This window comes from Helianthus annuus, chromosome 2 (genome assembly GCF_002127325.2).
Source record: "Helianthus annuus cultivar XRQ/B chromosome 2, HanXRQr2.0-SUNRISE, whole genome shotgun sequence".
NCBI classification, from domain to species: domain Eukaryota; kingdom Viridiplantae; phylum Streptophyta; class Magnoliopsida; order Asterales; family Asteraceae; genus Helianthus; species Helianthus annuus.
Genome location: NC_035434.2, coordinates 14,392,102 through 14,403,490, shown reverse-complemented (window position 1 = coordinate 14,403,490; position 11,389 = coordinate 14,392,102). Strand labels below are relative to the sequence as shown.

At 44.7% G+C, this 11,389-nt stretch overlaps 2 protein-coding genes across 2 annotated transcripts; one reads left to right on the top strand and one right to left on the bottom strand.

Annotated features, from left to right (window-relative positions):
• The first annotated feature begins 236 nt into the window (after positions 1 to 236).
• Positions 237 to 3,278, top strand: LOC110901471. Its single transcript, XM_022148299.1, has one exon. It carries the CDS (start codon positions 237 to 239, stop codon positions 3,276 to 3,278), a length of 3,042 nt encoding a protein of 1,013 aa, XP_022003991.1.
• A 1,784-nt stretch (positions 3,279 to 5,062) lies between these two features.
• LOC118484279 lies at positions 5,063 to 9,346 on the bottom strand. Its single transcript, XM_035980286.1, has 5 exons — positions 9,262 to 9,346; positions 8,763 to 9,170; positions 6,374 to 6,664; positions 5,264 to 6,299; positions 5,063 to 5,175 (listed from the first exon to the last, which is right to left on the bottom strand). The coding sequence occupies exons 1-4, from the start codon at positions 9,344 to 9,346 to the stop codon at positions 5,617 to 5,619; spliced, it is 1,467 nt and encodes a 488-aa protein (XP_035836179.1). The 3' UTR covers positions 5,063 to 5,175; positions 5,264 to 5,616.
• Positions 9,347 to 11,389: the final 2,043 nt, after the last annotated feature.

The following is an 11,389-nucleotide window of genomic DNA, read 5'->3' as shown; positions in this document are numbered from 1 at the left end:
TATATGAACAATGCTTCAATCAATTTGATCAGGAGGACAAGGCGCGCTTGGAACCAGTTGACTACCCACTAACTGGTTTCTGCAACGAAGCCGTCTTTCCCCTGGGACAGATATCATTCCTGGTGTTACTTTCGGATGGAAGAAATTCAAGAACAGAAGAGGTCACATTCATGGTGTTACCCGCACACTCAAGACATGATATCCTCCTAGGAAGAGAATCCTAAGGAGACTTTAGTATGATATGCTCTGCACCTCATTCAGCCGTTGGATTCCCAACAGAGACAGGCATCGCACTGATATACGCAAGCAAGGAAGTTTTAGCAACAGATGAAGTAAGTCCTGCAAAAGCAAGCAAACCAGCGCCACGCGCAGAAGCAAAAAAATGGGTTTTGAACAACGCTTACCCAGAGCAAACGGTTACCCTAGGACCTGCGATGTCCGATTTAACGCGCGCAGCGCTCAAGAAGTTATTACACGAGAACATGGACGTGTTCGCCTGGACACCAGCTGATATGGTCGGTGTTCCACGACACATAGAAGAACATCGTTTAAACGTCTCAGAAGACGCAAAGCCAGTAGTACACGCCAAGCGCCACCTGGGCGATATAAAGCACGGCGCCATGAAAGAGCAAGTACTGGAATTGCTGAACGCAGGCATCATTAGAGAAGTTAGATACCAAACATGGGTGGCAAGCCCAGTGATGGTAAAGAAACCGAACGGCAGCTGGAGAATGTGTGTCGATTACAAAGATCTAAACAAGGCATGTCCGCGCGACTGCTACGCCTTACCAGACATAGACGGAAAAATCGATTCTCTGGCCACATTCAGATGGAAATGCTTCCTCGACTGCTACAAGGGATATCACCAGGTCCAAATGGTTGTCCAAGACGAGGACAAAACCGCATTCCGCACGCCAACAGGGCTGTACTGTTACACCAAGATGCCTTTCGGCTTAAAGAATGCAGGTGCGACCTACCAAAGATTGATGAACGAAACGTTCAGCGATGCCATCGGCAAGTATATAGAAGTGTATATGGACGATTTGGTGATTATGAGCAAAGAAGAAGGCACGATGCTGGCTAACATCCAAAAGACTTTCAACACGTTGCGCAGCGTAAGTATCAAATTGAATCCAGCAAAGTGCTCATTCGGAATGGAAGAAGGGAAATTCTTAGGATTCATCGTCACAAAAGACGGTTTCAAGGTGAATCCAGAAAAGGTCCAAGCAATCGAAAGGATGCCCTCCCCGTCAAATATCAAAGAAATGCAAAAATTAGCAGGATGTTTAGCTGCGCTCAATCGTTTCCTAGCTAATCACGCTGCGAAATCCTTTCCGTTCATCAAGACACTGCGCAACTGCATGAAGAAAAGCCAGTTCCAATGGACTCCGGAAGCAGAGAGTGCATTCCGCGAGATGAAAGATTGCCTCATCAAGCTGCCAACATTAACCGCACCAAACAAGGGAGAGCCCTTGGTACTATATCTATCAGCTTCTGATAGGGCAGTGGGAGCAGTGTTACTTGTCGATCGTCAAGGTACTCAAACACCAGTCTACTATGTGTCACGAACCTTGACCGACCCAGAAACTCGATATGCCATCATGGAGAAACTAGTCCTCGTGCTGATTCATGCGTCAAGATGGCTGCGCAGGTACTTTGCCAACCACGTTATCCATGTGCTAACAAATTACAACATCGGCAACATCCTCGCAAGGCCAGAAATATCGGGAAGACTAGCCAAGTGGGCGATAGAGCTAGGAGGTCACAATGTGGTTTTCAGACCACGACCATCAATCAAAGGCCAAGTCTTGGCAGACTTTATGACGAAAGTTCCAGATGACAAAGATCGAGAGTGTAAAGCAATGGAGAAGGCTGAGAAAAAGCAAGTAGAGGAGCCATGGTTGTTATACACAGATGAAGCGTCTAACGAAGACGGAGCAGGTGCAGGGCTCAGGCTGGTAAGCCCCGACAAACATGAATTCACATATGCCATACGCCTGGATTTTAAAAGCACGAACAACGAAGCCGAGTATGAAGCTTTCCTGGCTGGTTTACGATTGGCAATCAAAATGGGGGTCCGACATGTTGAAGCACATGTAGACTCCATGCTAGTAGCGGGGCAAATCAACGGCCAATACGAAGCCAAGGGAGACGTAATGGCACTTTATCTCAGCCAAGCCAAAACTTTGCTACAAACCTTCTACTCCTACAAGGTGCACCACATAAACAGAAGCGAGAACAAGCCAGCAGACGCGCTGAGTAAGCTCGCATCAACAAGTTTTCAACACCTAGCAAAGGATGTGCGCATAGAGGTTTTGAGTAACCCATCCGTTCCACTCAGAGAAGTAAGCCTCATCCAGACAGGAACAACGTCTTGGATGACACCAATAATCATGTACCTACAGTCAGGGATACTTCCCGAAAACAAAGTTGAGGCGCGAAAGATCCAGAACAAGGCAGAACATTATCAGATAGCAGATGGAATATTATACCGAAAGTCATACCCCGGTCCACTGCTGAGATGCGTTGACGCCGAAGATGCAAAATATTTGATCAGAGAGGTGCACGAAGGGATTTGTGGTATACATGCCGGGCCTCGAATGGTAGTAGCAAAGGTAATGAACGTCGGGTACTACTGGCCCGGGATGCATTTAGATGCTGTGAAAGAGTTGAGGAAGTGTAGTGGATGCCAGAGACATGCGCCCAAGACCATGCACCCCAAAAATGAACTAGTACCAGTCACAACCGCATGGCCCTTTCAACAATGGGGCATAGACATGGTAGGTCCTTTCCCGGAAGCACCAGGGGCGGTCAAATTCATAATAGTCGCAGTCGACTATTTCACCAAGTGGGTAGAGGCGAAAGCACTTGCATCAACCACATCAACAGTCGTCAAACGGTTCATATGGGAACAAATCATATGTCGTTTTGGCCTACCTCTCAGAATCATCACCGATAACGGAACTAACTTCGCAACAGACGACCTCGAACGATGGTTCAAAGAGCTACACATCGAGCACACCTTCTCTTCGGTTGCACACCCACAAGGGAATGGTCAAGTAGAGGCAGTCAACAAAAGTATCGTTGATGGTATCAAAGCAAGGTTAGGAGAAAAAAGTAGAGGATGGGTAGACGAACTGCCCAGCATATTGTGGGCCCATAGGACAATGCCAAAGACAAGCAACGGCGAGACACCGTTCAGCTTAGTCTATGGGTCCGAAGCAGTCATTCCAGCTGCCATCTCCACGAATGCTCTCCGTGAACTTAATCAACAATGAAGAAGAAAAGAAGAATTGATCTAGACCTCCTAGAAGAACGGAGAGAGATGGCCGCAATCAATGAGGCCAAGTACAAAACAAAGCTGGAAAAATATTACAACTCCAGAGTCCGAGTCTGCACTTTCAACCCGGGAGAGTACGTCCTAAGAGACAATGAAGCTTCCAACGCAGAAAAGCCCGGAAAACTAGCCCCCAAGTGGGAAGGCCCGTATATCATCGATGCAGTACTCGGCAATGGAGCTTACAAATTGCGCACCATCAACAACAAAGAGGTTCCACGAACATGGAACGCTCAGCAACTTAGAAAGTGCTACATGTAAAACAACTATGTAATCGCAATGGCCGAATTGCCAACACATTTACTATAATACCAGAAGTGTTTGGCTATTTTTCTTTGCATGCAAATTTCTTGTCACAACTGCATTAATTACTTTGGGCAAACACGAAAACATCAATGGCTCGACCATAGGAAACGTTGTAGACCTCCAAGGCTCGTCACAACCAAGTGCACAACCGGGTCAGAAACACAACCAAAGCCTACAAAACGCCAAAACAAAACTTCGTGCCCACATAAACACGAAAATATCGATAGCAAGGTAACTGAACATTGTAATGCTCCCAAGGCTGAACACAGCTGAGCTCACACAATAACCTGCAGCTCGATCACTTCGTAGTCAAAAATCAACGTGCGTATAAAAACGACAGAATAAAACGTTGTATTAACCAATGTTTTAAAAACCGGTTTTTAAATTAAACCGGATCAGGCCAAAAAATGGTTCAACCGGTTGAACCAGATTGTACCGAGTGGTTCAACCGGGTTGACTAGCTAACTTTATAATTTCATAAATTACAACATCAACTCAAAAGTTAACCCAAAAATGCATGATTACATATTAAAAGATGATGCAAAAGTAAATCCATAATAAAAAATAATCCAAAAGATAATCGAAAATCATTCAATTTTCCAACGAGCTCTTTTAAATGAAAGTGTACGATATGTTTAAGCCATTTTGAGTGTTGAATACATCAACTATTTTCATTTTATACAATATTAAATAAGAACTTTTAGTTATGAATAATCATAATATATAAAAATTACGTAAGATAAGTAACATATATAATAAAATAAGTAACAACCCAAAGTAAAATAACCCTGGGCCGGTACCGGTATTACGTTTCAAACCGGTATACCGGATTTTACCGCCGGTACAAACCTTATGCCGTTTCACTTATTTACCGAGGTGTTTCGTACCGGATTTACATCTGGAAACGGTAATACCGGTATATCCGGCCGGTATTTACCGGTTTTTAAAACATTGGTATTAACACAACATCACCTGTCAGCGCCATCATTCATTCGTGACACCTAATCAAAGTAATTCCACATGCACATATTGTGACGATAGCAAAATTCGCATAAACTTAAAAACAACGTTAAAATATCCATCGGCAAACACGTTCAAACACCCACACGCACAACAGGTAAACAAAAATAAAATTGTCCAAACGAACAACCAACATTACAGGGGCACTCAGGGCCATACGCGGCGCACAGGCCGGAATCCAACCATCAAGTCTGACTGGTGCCAGCACCTCCTGCTGCACCACCATCATCTCCAAGCGCTTTCTTCAGCAAAGCAACCCCATCCGGCTTACGAGCCAACTTTTCTGCAGCTCGAACAACAACAAATTCAAGGGTCGAAAACTCCTTGCGCTTAGCAGCGTACGCACCATCACAATCTTCCTTATACAGCTCGAAGTGATAATCTTTCTCTTTATTAATAACCGCAGCCTTGCCCTCAGCATACCCACACTTTCGACCACTATTGTAAGCCGCCTGGCCCAACTCGAACATATACGTCGCAAGTTCAGTCGAGTTTAATATACGATCGGCAAGCTGCGTAAAAAGGGCGATTAAATAAAAGAGAAGCTACAAAGATAAAGATAAAAAAAGGGGAAAGAGCGAGGCAAACTCAGAAAATTACCAAGGGTACACCGCGAGAAAGTAACCATTTGCTATCGGTAGAGGCCTCCTCAGCAAGAAATTCAGAAGCTTGCCACTCAGCCGTCTTCTCATCGAGAAGGCGCTGGGCAGCCTCACACTCTGACGTTTTCCGCTGTACGAAGACCTCCAACTTATCGATTCGTTCAACGTATTCTTTCTCTTTCTTCTCAGCCGCAAGGCGCGCCTGATAAGCTTCCTCAACAAGTTCTGATTTTCCCCAGACAACCGAACAATCGCCTCACGCTGGGATTGCATCTCAGCATTGGTCCGCTCACACGCGGTTTCCCAATCTTTTTGTTTTTGAGCATTAACATGTTTTTGCTCCTCAAGTTTCTATTCAGCATCAGACACCCTCCACTGCAGCCCTTTCTTCTCTGCATTAAACTTCTCCCTCTCCTCCGCAAACAACCTCTTTGCATTCTCAAACTCACTGGTCTCTTCACCCATCAATCGCCATTCGCGTAAAATCTCCTGAGAGGTGGCAAAGAAATTCACTCCAGCATGAACATGGTCGTCCAACAACTCAAACCGATTCTGCCTCTTTTGAAACATCCTTTCCGCAAGGGGGAGAGACATAGAGAAGAAGTCATGACAATTGGCCAAATCACTCATCCGGGAACCCTGAGTAAGATTCCACCGAGGAACGTGCGGTAGGTCGTCGCAAGCAGGGTTACGTGTATCCCATGAATCAACATGACTTTTCTCAAACGCAGGATTACGAACAACACCGGAGGTAGCACCATCACCACCCGGAGTACGTCTAGTATAAATCGTTTGGCGTGGAGTGGCTTCACTTGACTCCACCTCCGTCTCGATACCCTTACCCTTATCAGCACCACCAACATCACCACCAGCATCACCGCCTCCATCCACGTTTTCAGCAACCCCCTCATCCCTTTTCTTCTTCGCTTCAGGATCATCCCATGGAGAGGTTATGCCAACTGTCCTTGAAGGAGGGGAAGCAGGAGGCGTGATCTGGGAAATATCCACCATCCGAGGCTTCTTACCAGTTTTCACTATGGCCACAAAACAACAATTAAAAGCAACTTGAAGAAACACAAAAGAAGCATACAACCAACAAAACAATTACCGGCAGGAGGAGCAGACGCGGCGAATATTTCTTCCAGAAGATTCCTACGACCCGCACTAAAAACACCCAGATCAATCTCAGATTCAGAGGGCGCGGGAGGAGCTTCCTTTTGGAGTTTCGCCTTTTTAGCAGCAAGAAGAGCAGCGGACTGCTCATCAAGCTTGCGTTTATGGTCCGCAAGGGCCTTTTTCTTCATCAGCTCGGTTAAAGTAGCACCATCGTCCGGATCAGACTCTCGAGGTTTCTCACCAACTCCTAGACCAGACAACGTGTCAGAGACAACCACATAATCTAGACAAGGCAAAGTAGAGGGTCGCTTATGAGCAGTACCAATGATGTGCTGAAAATGGGTTAATTAAAATTAACTAAATTACCCTAATTCTAGACTCTCTAAGCTTTAAATTTATAAAACTAAGACTCGACCTAAACCCTAAACCACACAACCGGCAAGTGAACCGATCGATGCAGTATAGCCTAAGGAAGTCCGAGTATCGAACCCAAGAGACTCTACTAATTACGCCAACGACTCTATCTAGACTTAGACTGACACGGACTTAACTAATTGTGTATTTGATTGGGGGGTTTTTCTAAATATCCTAAAAATATAATTAAAAATAAACTAACTAGACTAAACGAACTAGACACGAACTCACACGAAGGCTGAACTCAAGGATGATGAAGGAACTACTTAGACAGGAATCCTGATTGCTTTTAGTTATGATTATAATCGGAAGTTGTCTGCTATGGAACCGGGATCTTAAAATTCTCACCTCTCGGGAAATCTAAGGACCCCTAACCCTTCTCAAGAGCACGCTAAGATCCCCTAAAGGTTGTTAAATTACCGGTTATTAGACTCCTTTACAAGACATCTAATGGGTTTATAAAAGTATCCTAAAAGGCTAACTCCCTTACGAGACCTAAACCTAGGATAGACTTGTTTTCTCAGCTAGACTTGCTAGACAGCAGCCAAAAGGTTAACTTCCTAAGAAGGACCCACCTTGCGGTTTAATCACTTAGACCTAGCAATAATCTCGCACCTTACAGCTATTGATGATTAGTAGAACACTTGATTTTATAAAAACACCAATTATTACTTCTAAGGTTAGTTACGTAATTTCACCTTAAAGAGTTAAAGATTTATTATGTGATATAGACACTCACCAAAACCTAAAACCCTAGCATGACTCTATTATGTGATAAAGACCGTCACCAAGATTCATGCGAAACAATAATCAATATTCAAATAACATCAAGCACGCAAACACATCTAACCGATAGAACAAGTCGTTTACAATTTATAAACAAACCATAGCTTCCAAAAATCCATAATATAGTCAAAACATATTGCAATCAATCATCCATGTCTAGGTAGTAACAAGAAGTCTAGCCAATAATCATAATGAACAAAGTCTCAAAAATACTCAAGCAATGTTCAAATAATGAATTCATTGAATTAAAACAAAAAAGACTAGAAAATAGAAGAAACCGAATGGCAAAACCCGATTAATCCTTGCTCCAAGCTTCTTGCTTCAACCCAACGATTCTGTGGCCTTGATCTTTGCTAAACACCTTCTCCAAAATTCGTAGATGTTGCTGGTTGCGTCCCTTCTGCCGTCTGCTGTCGTTGTGTGCGTTCCCTCTTTTATGATGTATATCGCTGATGTCCAGCCGATTATATCAATTCGTGCCCCCCACTAACCAATAAGGGCTGCCGCCCTTTTAAGCCAATCAAGGCTTGCGGCCCTTTAATGTGCCGTCCACACCAAGTCCATCATGTGCAGCCCAATTCAAATCATCCAAGAGTCCAATGTTGGCCCACAAATCCATGGAAACATATGTATGCGTGTGATGTATATTCCAAAGTCAAACCCTCAAAACAATTGCCTCTCACGTGCGTGCAAGAGGTGTGGCCCCCACTTGTTTGATGTTGACTGCCTCCACTTATTTTTTTTTGTAGGATATAGATGATGTGATGATGATGAAAATTATAATCCAATTGTCACATGGATCCTAGGGCAAAAGTCTCGTATGTCAGCCCATCTTTTTTTTCTTTTCTTGATCTGATTTATGTCTTCTCACAAATAAGTGGTGGCCTTTTCAAAAGTAGTTATTTTTATATATGTGCATCAGCTTTAATAATAATATAGAGATAGTGGGTCCGACCCAATCACGGAAAATAGCTGTAATTTTTATTCGGTCCCTGTCACCCCATTCAGTCCAACTGGCTTGTTATTTCTGGATTACTCGTTTTTTGCTCCATTTGCACCCGGACCTGCCAAAACACAACGTAATATAATATCACACTAAAACTAAATAAAAATAAATAAAACCTATACAATAATTATACAATTTACACGGGACAAATATGTGTATTTTACCCCACATCAACCAGCAGCTTGGCCCTCAGACTTATCAGTCTTCGCTTTTTTCCTCATCCCCAAGTTAGCAGAAGGGTCAACAGACACCTCCGCATCATCCCCAACGAACTCATGAACAGGCTCGTTAACAGCAGCTTGCGCAGCACCTGCACGCGCGGAATGGGATGTTAGACCTTCACGAGAATTACCAGAACTACTACTCGAAAGGACAACAACTTCCTCTCGAGCCAGACCAACAAGATCATCCTCGACATCTTCACCTATAGCAACTCCAGCATATATAGCAAAGCTTTCATCCGAAGGGTGCAAGAAATGACCACGAATTTGATCCAACCAAGTTGGCTTCCCTTCCTTCTGAATGGCCTCAACCATAGCACCTCCAGCCTTCGGATCCAAGACATTTATCAAGCTATATCCAACTGCAAATGACAAAGCCATAAGAAAACCCGCAAATACAAACATCAAGGCAATACAAAAAAAAAAGAGAGAGAGAAGAGGAGGGTCACGTACATTTGCCCTCATAGCTATACACAGGCACACCCAAGGGATGTTTGGGCACCCACAACAGACTCATCCCCGCGCCAACCAACGCCATTTCCTCTAACTAAGCAATGGCAGTTGCTCTGTGTGTTATCTTCTTATACCAATCTTGAGAGGCATTATTCGCCAGTACATCCACCCTCGGAAGCCCTTCACTCTCTGATTGATAGTGCATATCCATAGGAATGACACCACGACGAATATAGAAAAATTTCTGCTTCCAGTCGTGCAGACTTTTCAAAGGAACAGAACAAACCGGAGACACTCCGGAGCGGGCAGTAAACGAATAGAAGCCATTCGTATAAGTGACGCTGTAAAAAACGTTGAACATATCAAACGTCGGTTCAACCCGGCAAGCCCTACAAACATACTCAAAGTGAGTAATGCGGGGGAGTTCTATCGCATTAATCTGAGAAATATGCAGCTCGTAATTCCTCAAGACGGCAGCTGTGAACTTGGTAATGGGCAATCTAAAGTTACCCTCCCGAAAGAAGGTTGCATACAAAGGGAATGTAGCCGGGAGGAGCGTCCACAGCGGTGGAACCAGCGGTAGGGTACTGAGCACCCCACTCAGGGCGAAAACCCATAACCTGAATAAGGTTTTGAAACTCCTCCTCCTTCCAACCTATAACAGCTTGGTCAGGACCAGGAGGAACCTTCCCCTTATGTTTCCTCTTCCGTTGAGATGGATTTGCACCGGGCATGGTGATAATAAGAAAAAGACGAACAAGTATTTGAGTAAAGAAAGAAGGAAACGAAGGAGATGGAGAGAACCGAACTTGAGAAAATTGAAAAAGTAAAGAAGAAGAAGTAACCCTCCTCCTATTTATACCCATCGCATTTAATTCGATGGGTAGTGGGCCGTCAGAACCAGGAAAAGCAACCAACGGGGGAAAGACACGTCAGAGGAGAGAGAAGACGTCACCTCTTTTTTCGGGAGCGTGGGTTACAAGGCCTGACGACGTGACAGAAAGTAACTGAAAAGGCGCATGTTCATCTCCGACAAGACAGGGATATCAAACAGTCACATCAACATCGTTCCCAAGACACCAAAACTTCCAGCAGAAAGAAACAACAAATGCCATGCGCGATGCGTCGTGCGTCCGTTTGGCTCAACTTTTTCAAAGTTGCCAAAACCCATGCGCCATGCGTCCATTTGGCTCAACTTTTTCAAAGTTGCCAAAACCCATGCGCCATGCGTCCATTTGGCTCAACTTTTTCAAATTGCCAAAACCCATGCGCCATGCGTCCATTTGGCTCAACTTTTTCAAAGTTGCCAAAACCCATGTGCCATGCGTCCAGTTGGCTCAACTTTTTCAAGTCGCCAAAACCCATGCGCCATGCGTCCATTTGGCTCAACCTCTACAAGTTGCCGAAACCCATGCGCCATGCGCCCTGTGGGCTCAATCCTCCAAAAATGCCCAGAAACCATACAACCCACCATAAAGAATCACTACTCTCATAAGTCCAGAATCCCTCCTAGATGATCAACTCAACTAGAAGGCACACTGGACTGGGGGGACTTGAAGAGGTATGGTCCCAATTCCCTGCCTACATGATAGGGACCACACCACTTTTGAGCATACATGGCGTCCACATCAGCGAATCAATCCAGAAGCTTCTAGAAGCTTCTGGAAGATCTGCAGGTGGCACCAAAGATGCTCTATCCGACATAAAGGACAATACGTGTCACCACTCGCAGAATGCCACGTAGGCCTGTGGGAAATCAGGGGGCAGAGCTGGCAACACCAGTACGAGGTCTCCAGCGTGGGCAAATGTAAGGGCGCGATGTGTACCACTACACCTACCGTAACAGAGCAGACCAAGAGGATATTCCCCTTGGTCGGACAGCTGGCACGCGCCCACAACTGGCACAGCTGCTCCTTCCTTCTTCACCCTCCGGCTATAAATAAGACCCTTCACCATTCAGGTTTAGGATCTTAACTCTCTTCACTCACTCTATACACACACTATTTTATTCTCTCAGAACAGTACTTATTCTCACGCCGGAGCCTGGTTAAGAGGGAAAACCCCCATTTCCCCTCTTAACGAGTCTAACGGCTTACTGTTTTGCAGGATTCAGGCTGTTATTGCGAGC

What these genes read in the sequence shown, in the direction of transcription:
- LOC110901471 (XM_022148299.1), top strand. Translation starts at nt 237, where the DNA reads ATGATATGCTCTGCACCTCATTCAGCCGTTGGATTCCCAACAGAGACA.
- LOC118484279 (XM_035980286.1), bottom strand. Translation starts at nt 9,346, where the DNA reads ATGGCGTTGGTTGGCGCGGGGATGAGTCTGTTGTGGGTGCCCAAACAT. An exon ending in GTCTGAGGGCCAAGCTGCTG is followed by an intron (nt 6,665 to 8,762) that starts GTTGATGTGGGG and finishes TGCCTTGTCTAG; the next exon opens with ATTATGTGGTTGTCTCTGAC. An exon ending in CGCGTCTGCTCCTCCTGCCG is followed by an intron (nt 6,300 to 6,373) that starts GTAATTGTTTTG and finishes TTGTGGCCATAG; the next exon opens with TGAAAACTGGTAAGAAGCCT.